Source organism: Ostrinia nubilalis, chromosome 19, assembly GCF_963855985.1.
Source record: "Ostrinia nubilalis chromosome 19, ilOstNubi1.1, whole genome shotgun sequence".
NCBI classification, from domain to species: domain Eukaryota; kingdom Metazoa; phylum Arthropoda; class Insecta; order Lepidoptera; family Crambidae; genus Ostrinia; species Ostrinia nubilalis.
In genome coordinates this window covers 10,200,714-10,228,093 of record NC_087106.1, presented here as the reverse complement: position 1 = coordinate 10,228,093, position 27,380 = coordinate 10,200,714, and the positions used below count along the sequence as shown (strand labels likewise).

At 37.2% G+C, this 27,380-nt stretch overlaps 1 protein-coding gene across 1 annotated transcript; it reads left to right on the top strand.

Annotated features, from left to right (window-relative positions):
* Positions 1–1,939: 1,939 nt before the first annotated feature.
* Positions 1,940–2,767, top strand: LOC135080964 (uncharacterized). Its single transcript, XM_063975687.1, has one exon. It carries the CDS (start codon positions 1,940–1,942, stop codon positions 2,765–2,767), a length of 828 nt encoding a protein of 275 aa, XP_063831757.1.
* The last annotated feature ends 24,613 nt before the right edge of the window (positions 2,768–27,380 follow it).

The following is a 27,380-nucleotide window of genomic DNA, read 5'->3' as shown; positions in this document are numbered from 1 at the left end:
CTTATTAATTTCAATCTCAGTTGATAAAAAAATGCTGAATTAACTGTTCCTATTTCTACGAGTAAAAACTAAAAGTATAAGAGTAAGCGCACACCGTTGATTTTTCATCGGCCGATAGTTTAGTCGGGCAGTTGATCAGTATGGGCAATATGGGCATGTATGGGAGTGCGCACACTACGCCGATTCGATTTGGCCGATTCTTCATACAAATTAAAATCGGGCACAACTATCGACCAACTAAAAATCAACGGTGTGCGCCTACTCTAAATTGCACCAATTAATTTATTTTTTTGTGCCAGTTTTGTTTCGTGAGTAAAGAGTATCTAGCTTATTGCCATTGGCATTGAGCTCATAGTTGTATTATAGTCACAAAGATATTATATTTTAAAGCACTTCCAGGGGTCTTAATAAACTGCAGCTCTTACTCAAGATTCAGACCAACTAAACTACAACAGAGCTCATCGGCAGATGTCCTTTATCCAGATTCCGCACTCAGCTGGGTTTTAACGAGGATTTCGGAGCCAAAGTGAAAAGTTTTGGGTGAACTCAAGTATGTTGGGAACATAAGAAGTATTTCGTGTGTCATCTAGTTCTTAGTATAGTCACAAAATATAACAGAAGGTAAACTCCATACTAAGCGCGCTCGAGCAACGCACACATAGACACCGCTCACGTACGCGTTATCAAGACTGTCTTGGACGAATGCGAGGCGCGACTGCGTTCGCTTGAGTGACGCTGCTCACGCGTTTGTAAAATTATTTTGTTCGTGCGAAAATGAGTAAACAACAAAAAAGGGGTATTATAACATTTGTTAAGTAGATGGTTGCTTACACTCAACATTAAAAACTAAATTTTCGTTTTTTAAACTACCAGTTGATTCCAGGAGGTAAGGTATTTATTTGTATTTCAATAGTTCGTTTAATGTTGACAAATTGAAATCCAACTCAATTATTAGGAATATCTAAGTGTTTTAAAGAGGTTTTAGGAATTATTGGATAACTAGCTGTGCCCGCGACTTCGTCCGCGTGGAATAATGACTTTGGGTAGGCACTTTTAATAATTTAGTCTAATTATTTTACAAATAGCTTTTGCCCGCGACTTCGTCCGCGGAGAAGTCGAAAACGTTCTCATACGATTTTTAAATGTTTTTAACGTTATTATCTAAATGTTTGAATACTTATTGTAGCGGTAAGCAAAACTCTTTGCGCCGGGTATAGGCTACGGCGGTTACGATGGTAACCGGGTTGTTGATGTCAGAATAACGTCAGGTAGTAAAATAGGAGATTTACAAGATATTATATTTTATTCAAAAGTGACTACGTGAGTTTCCATATTAAGCCACGTACCCTTTATTGGTGACCCCGATTTTCGTCCAATTTGTCTACAACTGTACTGCTTAATTGCTGCAACGGACAAGGACTACTTTTACACCTCAGACCTGAACTCCCGACCAAGGGTCGAGTAACGAGTTCCAACTTCATTTTGGAACCGCATCACCCCGTGCCCGAGCTCACACCTAGAAGTTGACACACAATTTGTTCCGGGTTGCTCGCTCCGTGCTCCGTGTTCCGGGTTGACACACCACGCCGCGTTCACCACAGAGGGAAGAGGCGTTCACCTGCCTTGTGAATGCTGAGCACCTACCTGTTTGCTGGACAACGCGACAGATTGCAAGTTTTTGAGTGTTTTTATCTTTATTTTTATTACAATATTTAATTATATTAATGTAAATAATTTTGTGTAATGGTGTACAGTTGTTTATATAGGATGGTTATCTTTAAAATTCATGTCTAGTTGCAATATTGTGAGCCGTAGCTATACAGGGTGCATTTTGTTTTTTATTGGCTTTGCGAATGTTGTTTTAGCACCGCTACCCCTTCACCGTTTTTTTTTATTTGTGTTCGTCTTGAGGTTTATTTTTTCATAATAGTGCATTAACATGTCGACACAGGATTTGGAACGTCAGATTTCTGAATTAAAAACCAAGCTTGATTCCTTACAGTGCCCATCACAAGCTTCACATGTATCTGCCGTGTCGGTTAAATTGCCACCCTTTTGGGCCGACAAGCCTACTACGTGGTTCGGTTTAGTTGAGGCACAATTTCACATAGCTGGTATTACTCAGGACATCACCAAATACAGTCATGTCATTTCCATGTTAGACACCCGGGTGGCTGATGAAATCGAAGATATAATTGCGAGCCCACCAAAGGAAAACAAGTACGAGTGTCTCAAGGCTGAGCTTACGAAGCGGTTATCGACTTCGAGGGAGCAGCGGATTCGTCAACTTTTGAGCGAGGAGCAACTGGGAGATAGAAAGCCATCACAATTCCTGCGGCACCTTCGCTCGCTAGCGGGCGACGTTCTGCCTAATGATGATTTCTTGCGGGAGTTGTGGTTAAGACGCCTTCCACAAAGCGTCCAGGTAATTTTGACAGCGCAGGTCGATTTACCTCTCAGTAAAGTGGCTGAAATTGCTGATAAAGTTATGGAGGTAGCTCCACCTATTATGGGATCTGTCGTGGATGCCGTTGAAGCGAATACGCCGACTTTGACAAGTTTAGTACAGCGTATTGATGCGTTGGCTGAAAAAGTAGAGGCTCTACGCTCTAGCAACTCTAGTATTCAGCGAGGTCAATCTTCGTCTAAGTCTCCAGAGCGTGTTAACAAGCGGCTTTGCAGATTTCATAAACGTTTCGGTGAAAAGGCTCACAGGTGCATTTCTCCATGTTCTTGGGAGGAAAATGTCAATAAAGCAAAAAACTAGACAGGCAGTCATTGATGGCGGCATCTGACTGTCTAGAGCCCGGCCGCCGGTTATTTGTTACTGATGTGTCATCTAAGCGTCGTTTTTTGATCGATACTGGTTCTGACCTCTGCTGCTTTCCGCGTCGTCTTCTAAGAGGAACTCATTCCTCTTCAGATTATGTGTTAGGTGCAGCTAATGGGAGCTCAATCAGGACCTATGGCACAGTGACTCTACGCCTTAATCTAGGGTTACGCCGGGTCTTTCATTGGAACTTTTATAATTGCCGACGTCAGCATACCAATAATTGGATCTGATTTCTTGGCGCATTACAGTCTATTACCAGACCTTCGTAATAAACGACTAATAGACGGAACTACTAATTGCTCGACTGCTGTTTCAGTGGATAAGACTTCACAGGCCAGTATTAGAGCGGTGTCCATTAATCAGTCACCATTTTCCGAGATTTTGCTCGAGTTTCCAGATCTGACTAAGCCACCTGGCTTACCGCGAGTTGTCAAACACTCTACAGTTCACCACATTATCACAACTGAAGGCCCTCCGGTTTCGAGTCGCCCACGCCGTCTAGCTCCGGAGAAGCTGTTAGAGGCAAAAAGAGAGTTTGATGACATGGTTGCCTGCGGGACAGCACGACCTTCAAGCAGTCCGTGGTCTTCTCCTCTTCATATGGCGCGCAAAGGAGAAAATGGTTGGCGTCCTTGTGGGGATTTTCGCGCTTTAAATGCCAGGACGGTGCCTGATCGATATCCTGTGAGGCACATTGCTGATTTTGCTAACACGCTATCAGGATCTACTATATTTTCAACTATAGACCTGGTGAAAGCGTACCAGCAAATTCCAGTGAACGAGGCAGATATTTGCAAGACGGCCATAACCACTCCTTTTGGGTTATTCGAGTTTCCTTTCATGACCTTTGGTTTGCGTAATGCTGGACAGACGTTTCAGCGTTTTATTGACGAGGTCGTGAAAGGACTCGATTTTTGCTTCCCTTATGTTGATGACATCCTTGTGTACTCCAAGGATGCAGTCCAGCATGCGCAGCATCTTCGTACCCTGTTTCGTCGTCTTGTTGATTATGGTGTGGTTATCAACACGTCTAAATGTGTGTTTGGTGCGCCTGAGGTAACCTTTCTAGGTTATCAGGTGTCCAAAGAAGGTATTCGCCCTCCATTAAAACGTATTGAGGCCTTAAGAGATTATCCTTTGCCATTGACGGTACAAGGTCTTCGTCGTTTCTTGGGCATGATAAATTTTTACCGCCGTTTCATTCCACAAGCTGCTGCATTTCAAGCTCCTCTGATTAATGTTCTAGCTAATACCAAACTTAAGGGCGCTAACCCCGTTCCTTGGACACTGGAACTCAAACTAGCCTTTGAGAAATGCAAAGAACATCTGCAGAACGCAACATTGCTTGTGTATCCGGTTTGCAATGCTCGTTTAGGCCTGTTTACTGATGCGTCATCTGTACAGGTGGGAGCTTGTCTCCAACAGCAGGTTCACGGTACGTGGCAGCCTTTAGCTTTCTTTAGCAAAAAGCTCACTGCCCGACAAAGTGAGTGGCCGGCCTATTATAGAGAATTGCTAGCTGTTTATGAAGCGGTTCAACACTTTCGACACGTGTTAGAGACGCAACACGTAACAATTTACACAGACCATAAGCCACTCATCTACGCATTTGCACAGCGGCGTGAAAAGTTACCCCCTGTGCAATTAAACCAACTGTCCTTCATTTCACAGTTCACAACTGATGTTGTGCATGTGAAAGGGGCGGAGAACGTAGTGGCTGATGCTTTGTCGCGTGTAGATGCCGTTAATTTGGAAAGTGATTACGTGGCATTAGCCAAGGCTCAATCTGTTGACGAAGAGCTTCCGGAACTTGAAGCGAATTCTTCACTGAAGCTTGAAAAAGTGAATATTCCTGGCGCTGATGTTCCGATTATATGCGATACTTCAATTGGGAAGCCTAGGCCTTATTTGCCACCTGACTTTCGTAAAGCGCGTTTTTTGATGCTTCATGGTTTAAGTCATCCTGGCGTAAGGGCATCTACACGTCTGATGGCTGAACGTTACGTGTGGCCTGGTATGAAGAAGGACTGTCGGAATTGGGCTCGTTCCTGCATCAAGTGTCAACGTAGCAAGATTAGCAGACATACCCGAACACCTGTTGGCGACTTTGATCTTCCTTCCGGCCGGTTCAAGCATATCCACGTTGACATTATTGGCCCACTTCCACCTAGCAAAGGGTTCCAGTACTGCCTTACTGCCGTTGATCGATTTACGCGCTGGCCGGAGGCCTGGCCCATCAGTAACATAACGGCCGAGGTAGTTGCTGAAACTCTTACTAGGGAGTGGATTGCTCGTTTCGGTGTTCCGTCTGTCGTAACAACTGACCAGGGGAGGCAGTTTGAGTCTGCTCTCTTCCAAGATTTGATGCGGTTTTGCTCAGCAGATCGAATACGCACTACTAGTTACCACCCCTGTGCTAACGGCTTAGTTGAGAGGATGCATCGACAGCTAAAGTCAGCTCTCATGTGTCACGGCGATTCCTGGTGCAATAGCCTTCCAGTTGTTTTATTAGGTATGCGTTCTGCGTTGAAAGAGGACTTACAGACTTCTGCGGCAGAATTGGTGTATGGGGAACCACTGCGTTTACCAGGGGAGTTTGTTTCGCATGCCAAGACTGATCGTGTTGAGGATATTAAATCTTATGTCGCACAATTGCGGAAATATGTGGCTGATCTGAAACCTTGCTCACCTGTACGTTACGGTCAACCGAAGACATTTGTATCACAAGATCTGGCAACGACTAGCCATGTGTTCCTTAGGGATGATATTCCAAACAGACCTGCTTTGAAATGCCCATATTCTGGTCCGCATAAGGTACTTAAAAGGGGTGATAAAACGATAAGTCTTGATGTCGGCACGAGGAATGTTTCTGTAAGCTTGGATAGGGTTAAGCCCGCTTTCATTGATGTCGATCCATCTGCGATTGCATCATCCACGCGGGTGTCTGTAGCATCTCCATCTTCGTCACCACCGTCATCGCCTCATTCATCACAACCCGCCGCAATTGTGCCTCCTCTACCAATCACGAAGGCTTATACCACTCGGTCAGGCCGTAGGGTGAGGTTTAAAGTCCCCGCAGTTTCATAAGTTTTTTTTCTTTTTCTTTCTTATGGTGGATCCAAGTTTTTTTTAGTTAGTTTTTTTTTGCCGTGGGCTATCTTTCTTCGTGGGGGGGTAGTGTAGCGGTAAGCAAAACTCTTTGCGCCGGGTATAGGCTACGGCGGTTACGATGGTAACCGGGTTGTTGATGTCAGAATAACGTCAGGTAGTAAAATAGGAGATTTTACAAGATATTATATTTTATTCAAAAGTGACTACGTGAGTTTCCATATTAAGCCACGTACCCTTTACTTATAAAATATAAAAATCTTAAAGGTTAAATAAACATGAAAATAAAATGTTCTTATATGTTATGAATATGCAGCTCGGCCTTTGATCGGTGGTATTATCTTTTTACCATGGACCTATAAAAAAAGTCGGACGGATTCTCATCAACAAAATACTGTGACATTAGGATACACCAGCTTGCCTGTACGTACAGGCCGGCACGCACACATTCACACCCTGTTACACCACTTCGAGTGCAAACTTCACACAGTTGACACATTTAAGCAGCGAAAAAACAACACGAATACGACATGTCTTGTGTGATGAAATTGTGTAAAAACCGTTCTGTTCGAACAAACAAAAATTAAGGAATCACATTTCACAGGCAAAATAATAATCCAATCACTTATTTCCCGACATTAAAATATTGAAATTAATTGAAATCAAACGTCATTCACTCGAAAAAATAATACGTCAAAGACCAGTGTTCTCAGTTATTTACGTGGGAAAATTACCCGAAATATGGGAAATTAATAATAATTTTAGGACTTTTTAGTTATTTATTACGCATACTATGGAAATAAAATAATTTATCATAATAATTGTGTTTTAATGGGATATATTTTCATAGGCAAATTTGATCCTTCCCAAAAATGTGGAACTGCAAAATTCAAATTTTCTTACATTGATTTCAAGTCAGTGTCAGGTTGTATGTTAAAAAAAATCTATCAGAGATAATAATAATAAAATATATTGATGATGCATAAGATTATGATTATAATGTACACAAGATTCGTAATTTGTAACTGCGTGAATCATTTTTGATCAACATTATGTACATAACTACATACCCTGACACACTGACTTGCAAACAATGTAAGAAAATTTGAACATTGAAAATTTCGCGCCTACCTCAACGCATTCACCTTTCATCCTTTTAAAATGGCACGGAATAATTCTGTCTACATTTCCAAGTAACATCTGCCGATCTATGTTTTTCTTAAAATAAATGGGTAAAATGTTTTGGCTAACATGGCATCCCTAAATTCACTCACACAATAGACAAACGCCAAAATTTTGCGTCACAGTTTTGTTGTAGCGCGAGTTCCGTCCGCCTTTTTTTATAGGTCCATGCTTTTTACAACGAAATCGAAAACTACACCTACCGCAGTATTATTGGTAAACTTTTTTTTTATTTTCCTACGGGTGCTAGAATCACCAAGCTTCTAGCATGCCACTGGCCATGGGAGAAAGAGCTTTTCCTCAAGACTACTCCCACTACCTCAAGGGCCTCCGCCAAAAATCTCGCGCGAAAATGAGTATGAATTGACCGTCATGCATTACTATGCATTGTTAGGCGAGCGCACGCAGCGGGCACCCACTCCGAGGTTAAGTGGAGGCCCCTAGAGTATGATAGAGAAGAGTCTTTAACATGACATGATTGTAAAAAAAATGCACTAATGAGTAATTAATATCAACTTTGAAGCAAATCACCACTAAAATAACTTTCTACCCCTTTTTAACATAGTTAGGGGGTGCATTTCACTAAAATACGAAACACATCTTCCATTAATTCTGTTATAGAATGCTTATGCGAAATTTGAAGTAGATTGGACGAAGGAATCTCGTTATCCCATACAAACTTTGCCCCCCCTTTTTACCTCCTTAGGGGTAGAATTTTGGAAAATGCTTTCTTATCAGATGCTTACGTCATACTGAGAACACACCGTCCAAGTTTCAGGTCTCTACGATCAGCGGTTTAGGCTGTGCATTGATCCATCAGTGGCGCGCGCAGTACTTGATCATTATTTTGCTGCGATGATATTTTAAAACTGCGATATCTCCTAAGATATTTATTGAAATCGAATAGTGTAAAGCCCAAGTATGTTTAAAATTAAATACTTGTGATGAATAACTTATTTATTTGGATAAGGATTAATAATCATGTTTATGAAAAAACCTCCGCAAATAATGCATTAATATAAAACAGATTTCTTTTTGCATAAAAAGGGTTACTATGAGCCAACCTTAAAAGATAGACATATACTATCGCGGACTTTTTTTTAGAACTTTTAAAGGGGAACAATCCTGTCATACATTATTTTTGCGAAACTTTAACCGTTTACGCAGCGTCAGCTCTCAAAAGGACAAAAATCACTGATTTGAAACATTCTTCATTGGTGCTCCGCTCCTATTAGTCTTAGCGTGATGATATATAGCCTTAAGCCTTCAGGAACTAACGGGCTATCCAACACAAAAAGATTTTTTCAAATCGGTCCAGTAGTTCCTGAGATTAGCGTGTTCAACCAAACAAACAAACAAACAAACAAACTCTTCAGCTTTATAATATTATATAGTAATATAGTAAATATAGTAATATAGTATAGTATATATAGTATAGATAGTGTCAACCACCCAACTACATACTACGTGATACTACTTCCTTCTCGTGTATTTGTTTGCTAACTATTACTATGATAATAAAGTACTAAACATAACTACATAATAATATAAATATATGTGGATATCTGTTATTGTCTTTCTTCCATAGTATTATGAGTTACATTTTTCTATCATAACGAAATAAACGCAACACAAGACAAGACAGCGACGGCCGAGCGCAGGCTCGCGAAGCGAAGTACATACCTTCTGTTATATTTTGTGGTATAGTTGTTGAAATTCACAAAGGCGAGTGAGCTTTACATGTGTGGTGGGTGGCTCACTACTGTTCGTTTATCAAAAGTTTTGTTAGACATTACACTATCGTTATGTGCACGTATACACACAAGTAAAGCTGACTTGCCTTCGTGAGTTGCAATAACTGTACAGACATTTCATAGAGATAGCACATAAAGCGGCATCTTATGTTATGGTGAAGTTCGATTTTGCAACAAAAATAAGGTAGGTAGATTAATTATTATCTGTACATTGCTTCTACAGCCTTCAAGTGGAATTTGTGGTCAGACCTTAATTTTGTTTGAAAACCATATTAAATTATTTGCCGCTTTCCTTAGCAAGATGATAGTGGACTACCCAATGATGACCAGTGACCACTTGGGATGGGATTCGGGATTGGATTTGGATTAATTTCTTACATGAATTGGTAGTTAATCCTTTTTTTAATTACTAAGGCAGAAGTTCTCTTTAACTCAAAATAGACAAACATAGGTCTTCAGGCGATATTTTTAGATGAGTTACATACGTAAGTACTCACATTTTGTCTGTGGGTACTTCTTAGCAGTACTTTTTTTCTTTTTTTTCTATTTATATTTGGCACAAAACAGTCATTACAAAATATACACCTCTAAACAAAAATTAATCTGAGAAAAACTTTCTGAGGTGAACCCATAATATGAGTCCAAAATTCCAATTCCAAAACCTTATTTCGCAGCAGCCGAATATTTCTACCCGACAAGTGCCAAATAAGGGCCTTTTATACCTTTTGTACCCTTTGTGCGGTTCAGGTGGACATTTGTGGAACTCCAATCGTAGTTCGACAGGCCATTTATTACCAATGAGTCAATTTAAAGTAAAAGATACAAGAATTGAATGACAGAAGAGGATGGGAAATTTCCCTTTGGGAATTGAAAGACAGCTTAAGTAAGAAATAAAACTTAATTACTTACTCAACCTACCTACCTACCTACCTACCTTACCTATCTCATTATGTCAAACAAAATACAAAGTCAAATTATCATTTTAGCCAGTAAATAAGTAAAATAATCGACCAAATGCGCCCAAAGTAGCCAAAAACTCATTAACACTTGTTTGTTACGATTGGAATAAGGTTGTGTTGTCAACTTTTTGGCTACTTTAGGTGCCGCAAACTATTTGACGCTGACTGTACCTATACCTACCTACCTAACTGTAGAGAGTTAATTCCAATTTGGTAATTCTTGACTTTTAAAATAAATGGAAGAATTTGGAATTCATTCCCAAAAATTACACCAAAATAAGTGAAGTGTAAAATGCAAGCTTCAAATCATTTTTTCGTCCAGCACTTTTTAAAACGGGCCCAAAGTTAACGAGTCTCGATCCCATTAGAACGAAACCCATTTTGCGGGAATTTCTATCTCCAGGTGCCAAATGACGGAACCGTACCATTGTGTTCCACTGGACATTTGTGGAAAACCCATTCTTCTTCGACAGGCCATTTATTTTCAGGCATTTTTGTTTTGAGGTTTGATTTAAGGTCATTAGGCATTGAAGAAAAGAAAAATAAAATAGGATGAAATAATAATGATCTAAAAAGTATCTGTCTGTTTCTGAAGTTTCTTCGCAACTAGACTAAAATAAATCTCAAAAAACGACTATCCTATCTAGTTCAAACCCAAGACCCTGCATTTATGATTCTGGGTCAAAGGTAACAGATAAGGTAGAAAACCTTAGAAATCTTACTTCTTCTTACTTCTTACTCATATTATAAATGCGAAAATTTTGATGTCTGGATGTTTGTCACTCTTTCACGCAAAAACTACTGAACGGATTTTGATGAAACTACAGTATTATAATTTATAACCTATAATAACAAATTATTTATATGCTATAATTTATGACGATCTGTAACATACTAAATTTCACGCGGTTGAAGCCGCGGGCAAAAGCTAGTATTTACATATTAAACTTTATAAATAGCCAAAAATGTTCTAAATCCTAAACTTTTTCTAGTAAAATTAGCAAATTACAATTAACCTAATCCACTGGGATATCCAGACAATAACAGGATGTCTGTTAACCCCTTAAGGGAGTACGCAGCATGGATTCAATTTAATTATAATCAACGATACATTGCATTACAGACTCTAGGGAGTTTAGAGTTTAATAATGACAATGAGTATGCAGATATAATTAATAATATTTTCCCCTGTTTGGTTCCCTCGTTGTTTAGGTTTGTTAAAATGCAATGATGATGAAATAATAACATGTTTTGTACCATCCTTCTCGTAAAAATGTTATACTCTCTTCCTTTCTATTCAAAATCTCTGATTAAGATTCCATAATAATTTCTTGTATTGTTTACAGTACATCTTGTAGTCATTAAAATTTTATTTAAGATTTGTATCTCAAACTAAACTTTAAAAAATGGAAAAAAATAATTCTGAGAGCAGTCGCCAGTTGTTCTAATATTAGGACACTGGGTCTTTCTCGTAAGTATCCTCTTTGCATTCGAGCCGCAGGAGGTATAATAATAATTGTACTTTACAATATTGTTATGTATCATTTGCCCTTGACATCCTTGTCATGCTTCAGCGAACCAATTATACGTCCTAAAGCCACAAAAATCAACATTGTTCACGCCCAGCAGGTAACGAATTTAATCCATTTGGGCAATTAACGCTAACTGCCGCCGCGCCTACACTCGAATCAAGGCTGGGCGATATCATTACTTTGTCGCTTCTGCAGTTTTTATTTACGCTGCTTACTCTTTGGTAGACAAAGTCAAAAGGCAAAATTCTTTGCATAGACTAATTAAAATAGGGCTTACAAATCGTCAAATATTAAAATAAAAATAAAATAAAAGACTAGTTAAAAAATACTTTTAAAGTTTTGCTCTTATGACGTGAACAGGTTAACGGTTAGTAAAGAAACATTAGTCGTCATCAAATATTATAAAACAAACCCCTCTGACACGTCTGTCTGTACATTCGTGATAAACTTAAAAACTATTGAACGGATTTTCATGGCCTTTGAAGAGGAAGGTTTAAAGTCTTGTGTAGGTAAATTGGTTGAAATATTATAACGATTATTGTCAGAAGTGTCGGAAAAACCCAAAACGCCTAAAAGCTTTCATCTCTACATTTACCTACATCAATCTAACCTACTTTGGTGCGGTTCTAAGAATCGAACTCACAAACGCCTTTGGAATGACGTGAGACTACGGAGTTAAACTTAAGTAACTTCTCGTGTACGGAATATGTTATTAATCTACTTAAATAAATACCTACTTTAAACGTTTAAAAAAAATACAGTATTCGGAACAAAAACCCCATTATTTTTACACGCTTTACGTTTAAAGCTGTTTTGTAATTACCCACTTCTGCGGGCCAGTCGGATGCGTAGGGTGTTTGTATGAAATAAAACACAGAACTTTATTAAAAAGGGGAAAAAGGGGTAAACTTAGAGTCAAAGCACACGATGCGTTGCGGCGCCGCACCGCAGACTTCGTCGTATCGCGCGACGCGGTACCGCACCGCTCGTGTGCCTCCCGCAGATATTTCTATGTAAGACGACAATAATTAGGCTGACAATAGTGACTGAGTTTCTTGCGCTGCTTCTTCTCAGCACTGGCCCATTATTGTCCTGTATGAGTGGTAGGGTTAATACTGGGATGTATTAACTTGCTTTTTAAAAGCCTGTTTGCATAAATAAATGAGTTTTATGCGTTTTTCTTTTTATGAGTTTTATGACGCAGCGACACCGCTCTGGCATCGCATATCCACCGCAACGTATCGTGTGTTTTGGTGCTTACACTCTGATTATATGCAAAACGGTCTGGTCGCTTTTAAAATGAAAATGTTTGTTAGTAATTTCGAGCGGGTCAAGCGTTTGAAGTTGGTAGCAAATTAGATTTACCCTTTTACAAGTACTTTTGACAGCACTTACAAAACCATTATTATAAAAGTCAGAACAATACTCTTCATTAGCTCTTTTCGTAAACAATTAAATTAATGTTTTCAGCATTATCGTTATGTTATTATTCATCTTTGAAATTAAAGTTACTTTACCTGATTTAAAGATGTTACAGTGTGCTAAGTACGAGTAAGTGTCTCTTGCAAAGAAGAGATTTAGGGTATATGTGTTTGAGGGAGACAACGGAAGTCGGCGATCCCTAGCGGCTTGCAACTGAAAGGACAGCGCTGTTCAGATTGTAAGCTACGTTAAGATGGAACGTTAACCAAACTCACACAACACAAAATAGGAACATGTCTTACCTCACTAAACTACTAAAACACAGAGAATTTCATAAGAAAAGTACAATAAATAAAATGTGAAACCTACGATATACTTACACTTCATAATGTTTTGTTACCAATCACTAATTACTTAATATACAACACATACTTTACTCATACTTATAAAACACACAGCACAATAATTAATTTGTTATTGTTTTTATGTTCTTGTAATAGTTTTAAGTACCCAAAATATTGTAAAGTTATCTCCTGGCCTCCACGAGACAGGCTTGCCTAGTGTGGAATCCAAAATTAATATGAAAAATGTAATTGTTTTTCTTGCAATAAACGATTTTAATATTATTTATTATAAAGTTTTAGAGACTGCTGAAATAAGGCCATGAAAGTCCTTAGCATATTTGTCAACATGCTCTTTGGAATACTGTCAGAAAAACCACTTTACCTTTTAGTGTATAATTAAGTATATTTCAATATTGATTAAAAGTAATCTTAAGTTTCACCTGTTGTTATTATGAGTTTAAAACTAATATTATTGAGACACGCGACAAAGTTTTATAAAAACTTTTCAATAAAGTAAAACTCCTCAATAAAAGTTCTCGTATTAGTAGGTACTTAATGAGTTGTTTTAATTCTCAGGTAATTGTTACTCTAATACAATTATATAACCCCTATATACCCCTATATATATGGGTTATAGATTCAACAAATTACGTCTAGACGTGTATGCAAAGTTGTGGAAGCTCATAATTACAAACTACTTTAGTTAAACCTAGCAAAGGTCCAGTAAGCTCTTAGCCAGATCACTATAATATTGCGCTATCAAGCTAATATTATAGCCAATACCAGCATAGCAAATAGGCAAGATAGCAAGTTGGCTAACTAACCCACCATTAGCCATATCTCCCCAGAGTTTCCTGTTCATAGGAACCTATTAACGAACTTCCAGTTTGACTTCAAAATAAACAAATAACTGGAAATTACGGTGAAACAAAACAGTGATGCAAAATAATAAGAGGAAGAAGGCACACTCGTATATGGTACGGATCCCGTTTTACCCCCTTAGGGGTGCAGTTTCGTAAAATCCTTTCTTAGCGGATGCCTACGTCATAACATCTACCTTTTTTATATGCAAAACAAGGCAGGTATTTGACCACAATCGCACCTGATGTTGGTATGCAGTCTAGGATGGTACATATCTGCCCTGTAAGTGCCTGTATGCTAAACAGTCGATCCGTCCAGTGGTTTGGTAGCTGTGCGTTGATAGATCACTATGTCAGTCAGTCAGTCACCTTTGAATTATATTTAGATGTATGGGCCTCAGTTTCAGCTACCCATTTCGGGCAATGTCGTCTCGCTTTATCGCAAAGATTACCATTTGATGAGCTGTACGACTGATGCCACAGTGTTAAAGTGTGTTGTGCTGTCGATGGTAAATGTAACTACTTTTACCCCCTAATTTAGAAAAAGTTACACCTAGGATGAACACTGGATTAAAATGACATTTCCATACTAGATGACAACTTAAGCCATAGTTCAACTAGACTGTAACTTTTATTAATAAGGGGGTTAAGTCTTACGTTCTCTTTCATATCTGCACCTACTGTCATGCCGAAAGGAATATTGTTACTACTAAAGCCCTATTACGAAAATTGAAATCCAACCAATCACAGGCTTGATTTCAAGGTAAAGTTTTAGTAAAATTTTCAGTCGTTATTCGTCGTATAAAACCCCTAAAGTGAAACGGAACTACTGTTGTTATTTCCACTGTGACAGTAGCGTGACTTGACTGCGCAGTTAATTGTAAACTAGCTTTTACTGCTGTAGGTGTTGGTCGCTACTAAATTGTAGTTCCATTAAGTTTTTGGATTCCGTTGTTCGATTAGAAACAGCTGATTGTGCGGATTTTCTATTTCAAAAGGGATCTAAGATTAAAATACATAATTATTTAGTTACAATATTTTTTCAAATATAGCTACTTTACTACCATTAATACCATTTTTATCGACGATCTGGTGAAGGTCGGTCTAGAAAGGCGCAGGACCGGTTTTTGTGAAAATCCTTGGGGGAGGCCTTTGTCCAGCAGTGGATGTCTTTTGGCTGAAACGAACGAATCATTTTTAAATTAGTTTTTCAATATTAATACCAAATAATAACTATTCAAAGAACACAAACATGCTTTAACTAGTTGTTCTTGGCAGTTTCTTATAAAAAGAAAAACATAACTAAACACTTCACTTGCAAAACTCGATAACAACGTGAAGTGTTTGAAGTTAACTATAAATGGTTCTGTGAAGTGTTGAATGGTTTAAACATTTTTATTTTTCGTCCATTATGTTGATTGTTCTTTTAGTTATACTTGGAAGTAGTTTGAGTGTTGAAAACAACCTAATCAGTTCATATCCGGCTCGAAGGACCAAATATTTTTTTTTACATTTGTAACAATTTTTTTTAAAAGGTTATATAGTAACTAATTTGCTGTTGCACAAATTACTAATAGTCCCGTTAGCCCTTCGTACTAAGCTAAATGCTTGTGTCACGAGTGAGCTCACCACAATAGTCGAGCGGCGGCGGGAACTGAACCTGCGTTCCCTGGATCACGAGTCGGCCAGTCTGACCCCTTCACCATTCGGCTATCGTGGCTTCTAATTTTTATGAATTAATGTTTATAAACTGTATATCTCATTGCCCTTAAATCAGTAATTGTGAGTTAGGTCACTGTCATTCGCAGGGTGCAAAATTTACTTAATCATAATTTAATGTGCTCTCCTTTTTGCAGCAGCACCTGTGTTTTTTAATTAGCGGGTGCTCTCTCTAATCTACTCGAATTTACATTCTGTCGAAAACGTTCTGTAGGTAAAAGGTCTCGGTTGTTTTATGGGTCAGACTCTGATTTTAAAACATTTTAATTTGATTCACCTGTTTGAGACTAACTGTTCGAGATTTCTGTTTTATGTTTTAAAGTTTTGTTATTGTTTCTATGTCCCATCTGTTTTTCAAAATAAAGCATTAGATCTTTAGGATCTTTAAAATCAAATTGCAGGTAATTCAGACTAATATTCATCATAAAAATACCTACTTAAGTATAAGGTATACTTAAGTAGGTATTTTTTATGAAGAATATTAGTCAGAGGAATAGAATCTTTAAAAAACATCCTTTCTTATTCCTTGATAGGAACTTTGATGAAAACATTGGACAAAATCATAATTAATACAATAATACATTTTTGCATATTAATATATATTATAGAATATATAAAAAAATATATAGAAGGCATAATCAGATCCTAACGGCTGAAGTAAACCGACTATCTTTAATCATAGTTATATCTTGACGTTTTATGAAGTAAAACAACGAGCAAACCGAGCCACAACGTCTAATCCCAGTCTTTGTCAGTTGGGACATAGTAAAATATCACCAGTAGGTCTATTACGCAGTGCGTATAACTAAGAAATTACGTTTAGTCAGTTTTCATACGCAACAAAGCAATAATAAGCATCTTTTAGAGAGAGAAATGACAGACTTAATCATCAGTTTACTCAGTCTCCACTGTAAGACAAGGCCTTCTCTAACTTGTCAGAAGCAAATGGAAGATTTGGAATACAACCCCTACATTGATCATATTAGTTGGGGTGATCTGATGTTCGCATATTTTTCTCTTAATCACCTCTTATATGTGCGGGAAGAGTGGATTATAAGTTTTATTCTACTGTTTTATTGATGACTGTTCAGGCGGGAGGTAGTGGTTGTAGGACACCACTCCCGTGCCCTCGATATGTGGTCAGGAAGGAAACTAATTCCCTAGTGAGCGTAGAGTCTCTTTTCCCTAAGACACTAATGCCCGTTTTCACCATCAATCCCTAATTTTTAAGTTACCCCTATAGTAAGAAGTAAGACCTAATGTACACTGTGAAATGCAATAAAGATTTGAGTATTGAGTAACAAATAACATGAATTTTGTGTTCAAAGGGGTCACATAAAAATAGGGTTTGATGGTGAAAACGGGCATAGGACAATAGATACATAGATATAATAAGGGTGTGATAGGAAGATCGCTGCGCCCAGATTGCCCAGGGCAGCAGCGTTAGGACGGCATGCATTTTCTTCGTTTCTCACTAGACTTGCTGGCTTCTTACACTGTGGTTTACCTCAAGCGGCCGCTCTAAGTGATCGCCGTCGATTAGTCGGCCGCCGCGCTAATGGCGCCTTATCACGAGCAAGGAGACGTTGAAATATTCTTCCTGTGTTTTGAAACTCTATTGCAATGGGAAACTTGGCTTTGGACCATGAAAATGTGTGAGGTTTCACGGACTTAAGTACTCTAGTAGTAAGACTATACGATGATTTAGCTTGATTAGATGATAAGAATTATGTTTAATTTCTCTTTTTCATATAGCCATGATAGCTGAACGGTGGAGGCGTCCGACTGGCCGACTTGACATCCGAAGAACGCTGGTATGAAATCCGCCACCGCTAGACTATTGTGGTGAAACCACTCGTAACACACGCATAATAATATTTAGTTCAATACGAGGGGCTAACGAAACTATTGGTAATTTGTGCAATACAAATTAGTAAAAAAAACTGACTGAGCAATTAAAAATATTTCCACAAGCGAAACTAATTGACCGTGAACACGAAAGCTTGACTATAATCCGGCCTTAATGAATTTCTGTATGAAATAAGTACTACAATAATTTCACGATATTATGTTAGTGCTATAATACCTATCAGACCGTAATTTAATTATCTGCCTCTTCCACAAATCCTCTTCGAAATGTAACCATTTAAAATGATAGTTCATTACCGAAAATCGCTACTAAATTCCAATTAATCCCTGGATAACCGGCATCTGATGGAATATGGGATAATGTTTGTTTATCGAAAATACGGTCATCATTAATGGTTCGGTGTTATTAAGACTAGTTTATCTGAAATTCTGGTTTAGGCACTCTTCTCACCGCCGCGACGAAAAAGCTGTCGTCTAATTTCTCGCTGTGTATAATATAAATGTACGTATATACAAATATACACTCAACATCAAATAAACCGCACCTTCCGCGACGCGAACTTTAAAGATTTTCTTCTGACACAATCATGGTACCCCAACAATATTGGTGTTATTTGAAAGCCCAATAAATATCCTTAAAGAAAAATACATTTCATTTCTAAATATATGTTGTGTGTATACCATAAATGTGACTTGAAAATAGACCTCACTTTGGGCTCACCTCTGGGATCAATTAGACCAATTTTTATGGTTATAAAACCAAATAAAGATCTCACGTGTCCTCTTTAACAGATGGATAGCGATTAATCCCAACTTAACAGTTTTATCGTAATAAAAAATGGCTATAGCGTAACTACCTATTTTTTGAAGAAGTGACTCTGGATCCTTGTAAAGACACATTTTTGGGGTAAAAACCTTTCCTTTAATGAAATGAAGTTTAGAACTAGGCTTTCAAATGGTACCAATGTTGGTGGGAAGTGGGGATGCATACGTTTGATAAGTGCTTGTTGCGGGAGGTGCGATTTATTTGATGCCGAGTGTATTTTCAATAAAAGAGGTGTGTGCAATAGTTCGTCGGCAATTCTCTCTTTGGTAGCTGGTGGTAAGAGCTAGGTAAAATCGCTGAGTGATACTCCGTACGCGATCAAAACATTATTCATATCTGATCATCCAGCCAAAACTTTTGTCTAGATTTTGACGTGCATGTCGTTTGTTGAGCGATAAAATATCTCATAATTAGTTGCTTTCTCGTCAGGCTTGGGATAAAAGCCTAAAGGCTCGAAATTATTTTTGATTCCTAAAGTTTTTGTTATACACCGTGTGTGTTACGTAAACCCACATTGCTAAAAAACTGTCTCTTTAGTAGTAAACGTCGCGCATGCTAAATAATTATGTTATAACCTGTTATGTTACATTGTCTAAACACACCTTTAGAGAGAATATCCGATTTTAGGCTACTATTAATCTTGTGGCATACATTCCAAGGATTAAGTAGTCTGTGGAGATTATATACATTAATTACCATATCCACATGTGGCTTAGTAGTTGCCTGGTACTATAGGCAAGACCTCAATTTCCAAAGGAGGCAATGAATTTGTTAGTAATTGGTAAATCAATCGTAATTTTTAGTGGGATGAGGAATCTTTGAAAAAATATATTTACGCCCGTATTCACAAACGATGCTTGCTTAAGTGAAGCAGCAAATCGAACGCACAGCGTTGAATAGATTGGTTTGTATGTCACCATGTGCGTTCACGCGCACTGCGAGACCTCATAGTAATGTTTGTGATTCTGTCTGAGGCACGTGGACGTGAGACTTCTATGCCGTTTCACAACGAATCTAGACAGTGGCACCTTAAAACTTGTCAGTTAGCCTTCATCAAATCTTCCTACGTGCAGTTGTGTGTGCGTGTTTCTAAGTTTGCACAGAACTATGGAAATCTACGTCAGCTATGGCTAAACTAAAAGAGAAAGATAGAAGCATTTTAAACAACCAATCAGATTTAATTATTTCCACTTCTACACTTCGCACCACGTCGCTGCTGTTGTCAAATTCCATGAAAAAATTATCTGCTCCGCTGCGCTCCGTCTTGGTGGAAGCCGCTTTAACAAAATTATGGTGATTAAATGTAAGGGGATGATATGATTATACATTATACATAGTCGGTATTCACTTGTTCAGTTTTACCCACCTGTGCCAGTATCACCAGTAACCACCCGCCACTTATCAGTTATGCATAGACTCGTGCAGTAAACCGAGCGTCCATTTATTTTTATTGTGCGCTCAATAATGCACTGAATACGTCCCATTCCCAGAAATGACTGTTTATTAATTCATACTTTCCGATATACAGTAAATTGAATAGTTATTTACATTGAAAACGATATGAGTTTTTATATCGCAGTAACTTTTAACCGTGTTTAACAACGTTGCATTTAAAACAGTTAGTGAAAATATTGTAGCTTTTTAAATTAATAATGTTCTGCCGAAAATAATTGATCTGAATAAATTAATACAAAATAATATTTAAACATTCTGAAAAAAAATAACCCTTGCATTGCCACACTGCAAAATAAAATAAGAGTAGAAATCGAGAAAGATAAATCAAATGATTTGAGTTTTATATGGTAATTACTAATTGTAATCGTAGTTAACACCGTCGTATATGTTGGTAAGGATATTTGGTTTTTAAAATTAAACTGATCTTCCGAAAATAAACCGGGATTTAACACAAACTTATGTTTAAACACTCTCAAAAAAATAAATTATCCCTTTTATCGCCGCACTGCAAAATAATGAACTCGAGAAAGATAAATAAATGTGTGTACAATATTTTTATTTCCCGCTCCTTCCGCAACATTTCCCATCCCCGACTGTAGTTAACCGCCATAAAAATGCAACAACAGTTTACTTAAAAAGTATGAAGAATGTAAATGCTTTTACAGCGTTGTTCGTCGTAAAAGGACAGTTATGACCGAAGCTGTTTTATTGTAATCCATTTTCTTGGTCGGGAGAGGGTTGAGTACGCGTTTTAATTAGGTACTTAATGTCTTGAAAACTGTTTAAAATGTCTTGTGTTTACAGTGCCTGATCTGTTTTCTAAAATAGTGCTTAAATGTGGTCTCAAAACTAATTATTTTTTTTGCTATTAAAAACGTTACAAACATGCGTACAACAACATACAATGCGTCTTATGGATTTCATATTGCTCTTAGCTGTTTTTTTAACTACCTACTTTTAAAAGCTTTATTCACTTCACTTCATTCTTTAAGCTTAACTCAGTTTCAATCAAAAAGTTTAGTAGGTATGCCGCTATGAAAATGTTTACCGTACGAAATTCACCGCCATATTAAAAAGCAATACGAAACAAGCCTTTTGGCTTACCATAGTTTGGTGAAAGCCACCATTTTTCCGCGAAAGAATAGTTGTTTTTAATAGCTATCTGCGGCGGAATTTACGGCTTTGAAGTTTTCATGCATTTTTTGGATATCAATTCAAGGGTTAAATGGTTCGGGGCTTTGGCAAAAGTTTGTTGGATTGTAATAGTTTCCTGGATAGAATATTTGATTGCCTCCAGAAACTGGTTTATACGTTCTAAATGGCTTAACATGATGCAGAAGGTAAATACTAAAATAACAATCATACCAGCTACAGGACTTCCACTGGTTAACATAGGACTCTCTCAAAGATTTCGTTGACTGGTTGGCCTTTTTTCCAGCCTTTATAAGGTCATCTGTCCATCTTGTCTCACACTGCGCTTGCCAGTACGTACAATCGTAGTTTTAGAACTGAAGCAGTGAGATATAAATTGTCATTAGCTGAAACACATTATATCTGAAATTGTACTGACTTTTACCTCAGCGTACCTTTGTAATATACATACTTGAATTCTCATTGAACTTTTTCATAAAGCACAGCTATGTACTCCAATTAGCAGGTACAGAAGACAGCACGTCAAGCTTGTTACTGCAGTACCTTATGCAGTTGTAATAGAAGCGATTTTGCAACAAAAACGTATAGTCTGATGTGCTAGTACCCTCAAACAGACATTCAGTACAGAGTTCTAATGAGGCGTTCCCGCTTTGTGCTTTCAACTTTATAAAGGCTTTAACCGCTTAATTAGAGATCTTGTTTAGCATTAACTACATTAAAGGCATACATTTTAGACTAAAACTGCATTAGTTTGATGTTTAACCTCCTTAGAAAAGTTTTCGTGTGGATTGAGATAGATTTACTACACATTTTTACCATGGTGAACTTTCATGTACATAACATTGAATTTTTAAAAAACCATCCTTTCATCCTTCATCTTTCGTTCTTTTCCCAGATTTAGAATTAATTTAGAAGATTAAACTTGAAAACGAGCTCTATAGATTTGACAATAACAAATAAACTCTTTTTTATGAAGAACAAGGCAGGTATTTGTCGCAATCGCACCTGATGTTAAGTGAAAGCAGTCTAGGATGGTACATATCTGCCCTGTGAGTTTCTATTCACTTCTGCCTTGAAAATTCCCGGAATATAGTGTTCGGGAAAGACTAAAAAAAAGTTCACAAATAGTGGCTTTGATGTGGTTAAATAAGCATAATATTTTATTAACCATCCCAAAATAGGTAAAGCTACCTTGGAAGCTTGAAATAAGCCAATTTTCCTTCCAGGAAAACTCTGATCGGAAATTCTACTAAACTCAAAGGCAGTGCACTGAATACAAAGTTTTTCTTAGACACACTAGAAGTTTCATCTCTAAATCTGTCTTAACTGGCCCGTGTCACGTCTACTATTGAAAAGTTTAACAACTTTAAAACTCAATCTTGTCAGATTGAGTTGGTCTTGAGATCAGTTTGAATCATACTTTATTGGAAGTTAGCCGGTGGAGTCGATAGTTGTTTGATAAACTGGTCGGGTCGAAGTCTACTCTTACCTTTTCAATAAAACTTTTTTTTTATGCTAGACAAGGCAGGTATTTGACTGCAATCGCACCTGGTGTTAAGTGAGATGCAGTCTAGGATGGTACATATCTGCCCTGTAAGTGCCTATTCACTCTCGCCTTAAAAACGCCCGGATTGTGTTCAGGAAATACAGCAGCAGGCAGCGAATTCCAGTCCCTAGCTGTTCGCATTATAACCGAGAAATAGGAAACACTGCAAGTTATCAAATAGAAACGAGTGTTCTCTATAACATAATATTGAAATTATGTAAGTACAGTCGACACCAAATAAAATTAGGTTAGGTTTTTAGGTTACATTTTGGTTGCTAAATAGTAGATAGGTACATGCTACAATTCAGAATATTATCAAGTCACAGGATTTCACTTTATATCTGTCGACGTAAAATTGTGAATTCCGTCTTCCGTCAGATTATAATCTGACGTAGTTAAATTAAAATCTAACCTAACCTAACCCACTGTTAGTTTACAATCTAACGCGTTTACAATTTCACGTTGACATATCCATTCCTACGTTCTTTAAACACATCGCAAAGATATTTGAATAAAAGGCGAAACTTGAAGCGTAGCTTAGCTTGCACTTTGATGTAGCTTTTTGCAAAAAAATGTTTTGTAGTGGATCTTATTTCATCAAATAACATCAGCTTTTATAAATATATAACATCATTCGATAGAAAAATAAAAATAAAACTTATTCCACAAAATATACTAAAATCTCCTCTAAACAAAGATTTCCTTCTCAGTCCTGACAAGATTTATCGTTACACAACACAAATTTAAACAGCCATAAAAACGATATCGTTAATTAAAAGGCGCCGTGGATTCCTCCACCTGTTTCTACCGAATTATTCGTTAATGAAGACAGGAAATTTAATTACTGCCCTCTTTGAGCCTAGCGCCTAGAATGCTCAGTAATGCTCAGACGACCTACATTTTCAACATCGATTGGTGTACGTGAAAGAACAGACAAAAGATGTGTAGGTACTCATTCGTTTTATTATACTGAAGTAATTTATTAAGCTAATTGAAATTTGTGTCTTAATAGTAAGTATAGCAGACTCGGCGAACTTTGTACCACCTCTGTTTATCAGAAACTAGCGGCAGCCGGGGACTTCGTACGCGTGGATCTCGTTTTACCCCCTTAGGGATGGAGTTTCGTAAAATCCGTTCTTATTAATCACATACGTTCTGAAAGGAACCCCCATTCAAAATTTGAGACTCCTAGCAATTGCAGTTTCTGAGATTTCGTGATGAGTGAGTTGAGTATTATGGAAGCAATAAACTTATTGAGTACTAGCTTTTGCCCGCGGCTTCACCCGCATAAAATTTTAGTTTGTCACAGATCGTTATAAATTGTAGCCTTTGTTATTCTGGGTTATAAACAACAATACTGTAAAGTTTCATCAAAATCCGTTCAGCAGTTTTTGCGTGAAAGAGTAACAAACATGTTAACATCCAGACATCCATACAAACTTTCGCATTTAATATTTGTACGATTGAGTAAGTCAGTCAGTGACCTTTCGCTTTTAGATTTTTTCAATTCGGTCTAGTAGTTTCGGAGCCTACAATATTTATTACTCGTACGCACGACGTTATTGGATATTGAACTGAATCTTAATTATTTTGTTTGTTAAAGGTTAGGTACTATTATGGAAAAAAATAGTCTGGTATGCTATCGACTGTACCTACATACAACATGTGCCAATAATTGTATTAAGTCGCTTAAAATAACACCAGTAAATATAACGCATAATAGTATTCTCTATTAATAAATATTCATACTCAAACCTTTCTGTTACATTTTGAAATTAGTTCTGTTGAAAATAGATTCGAATTCAAGATTGGTTTCATTTGATTTGAATATTGAAATTCAAGCAATCACAGGTTTCAATCTATTACTGGAAGTACATCTATCCTTCAATCTAAATTATATAACTCAAAGGTGACTGATTGATTGACTGACTGACTGACATAGTGATTTATCAACGCACAGCGCAAACCACTAGATAAAATATAAATGAAAAATGGGCTTAAACTTGACAAAATGTATTTATTAACTTTTAGCAACTCGTAACCAAATACAGAACAACCGCCATGACAGTTAGAGAGAGAAGACGATATCTCTGTCTCACTCGCACCTAGACCATATTACATTGCACATTATTAACTTTTCATAACACCCCCTCTCAATGTAATAATCTGGATACTTAATTACTATTAACTTAAACTAAATTATCTACTGAGAAATGAACTTTGCAATGCAACTACTAAAACAATAGGTACTCTAATAACATTCTATGCAGTTGAGTTACTTTAAACCACACATATTTACAAATTTTAACAATGTATTATTTTTCAAAGGTTTGGTCAACATATCAGCAATTTGCTCCTCAGTTTTCACATATTTAAGACATACTTTTTGTTTCTCAATAAGTTCCCTAATAAAGTGATACTTAATATCTATGTGTTTTAATCTCTTAACAGTGTTGGTATTAGCAATAACCATGGCAGACTGATTGTCACAGAATAAGATAGCTGGAGTTACATTTTTTATATTAAAATCGCACAACATATTGCTCAGCCAACATGCCTCAGCTCCTCCCATACTCATTGCTACATATTCGGCCTCGGTGGAAGAAATACTAACTGTGCTTTGCTTCTTTGAGCACCAAGAGATCAGGCAGTTTGCATACTTAAAACAGTAACCTGTGGTAGATTTCCTATCTGTCAGGTCTCCTCCCCAATCAGCATCACAAAATCCCACCAACTCCTCATCATTACAATTATAAATCAATTTATAGTCTAATGTGTGTTTGATGTATCGCAGAACTCTTTTCAAAGCTACTAATAACATGTTACTAGCTCTATCTTGATATCTACTTAAGATTGATATTGTAGCACAAATGTCTGGTCTGGTACCACAAGCTGCATACATCAAACATCCAATTATTTGTCTACATAAATTTTCAGTTTCAGTTGAACACTTATTATTCTCAAATTCCTTTACATTAAAATTCTGGTCCATAGGTGTGCTAATTTGTTTACATTCATACATATTGAATCTTTTAAGAACATTTTCCAAATAATTTCTTTGACATAATACTGTAACACGAGTTTCTAAATTTTGCTTTACATTAATTCCTAAAAAATCAGAGACCAGACCCAAATCTTTCATTTTAAATTCCTTTTTTAATACTGACTTTAAATGTGACACAGAATCTTCATTACTACCAAAAATCAATAAGTCGTCAACATATATAAGTACATAAATCTTTTCAGTTTTATTACATTTAGAATACAAACAAGGATCACATTCAGATCTTTTAAAATCTTCTCTAATTAGCACAGAGTTGAACTTATCATTCCAGTACTTTGGTGACTTCTTTAAGCCATACAATGCTTTATTTAGCTTTACAATACAATTGGAATTTTCATAGGCTCCATCAGGTAATTTGATGTATACACTTTCATTTATTTCCCCATATAGAAATGCTCCCGTAACGTCCATTTGATATACAGGTAAGTTGAATTTTGTTGCAATAGCTATAAACAGTCTAAAAGTAGCCAACTTAGCCACGGGGGCATATATTTCACTATAACTCAATACATTTTCCTGCTCAAAACCTCGTGCTACCAACCTAGCTTTATATTGAATATCATTGTTGTTTTGTTTTATTTTAAATACCCACTTAGTACTAATTGCTTTCTGATTACCTGGTAGATCACTCACTGTCCATGTATTATTTTCTTTTAATGTTTGTAGTTCCCTCTGGATCGCTTTCTTCCACTCAGATGCCTCTGGACTCCTCATAGCCTCCTCATACGATTTAGGCTCACAATCTTCTACCAAAACATTATTACAATTAAAGAATTGAGTCTGCTTTCTGACACGCTTGTTTTCATGGTTTATGGGTGGATTTTCATAATTTTCGCCTTCACTACTATCACTTGGTTCATATAAGCTGCCCTCAGAATCACTCTGTAAGGTATTCATTGTGTTATCATCTTCTTCAACAAGTTGCGCTCGATCTTCAGCATCCTCCTTCCCTGCATCATCCGGATTGAACTCCTCCACTTTGTTGTATACATATGGCACTGTTGTCGACTCTGGTTCTTGTTCTTTATTTTCTTTCACAAAAACAATATCTCTTTTTGTTTCTACAGTATTCAAGTGTGGGAAAAATACTCTGTATCCTTTAGTTGTCTCTCCATAACCAACTAAAATACCCTTTTCACCTTTAGGGTCCCACTTACGCCTCTTTTCTTTCGGTATATGGACATACACTGGAGTACCAAACACTTTAAGGTTGTTGATATCAAATGTTTTGTTTGACCATAACTCATATGGAGTTTTTCCATCAACTGAGCTTTTTCCAGTTCTGTTAATTACATATGCTGCTGTATTTATTGCCTCTGCCCATAGTTTGGTAGGTAAATTTTTTGCAAATAACATTGATCGGGCCGCTTCTACTAAAATTCGATTTTCTCGTTCAGCTCGACCATTTTGTTCTGGAGTAAAAGTCACTGATGTTTGATGTACTATTCCTCTTGCCTGAAACATTTCTCGTACCTCGTTATTTACGAACTCAGTTCCGTTATCAGTACGAAAAATCTTAATTCGGTTTCCAGTCTCATTTTCAGCTCGAGCAATAAAATTTCTAATACACAGTTTAATTTCATGTTTTCCTTTAACAAAACACACTTCCCTGTATTTTGAAAAATCGTCCTTGAACACGACGAAATACCTCGAACCCCCAATAGAACTCTCTTCCATCGGTCCGCATGTATCTGCATGAATTATTTCACATGTCCTGGAGCTAACATTTTCACTTCTAGGGTAAGGCAGACGGTG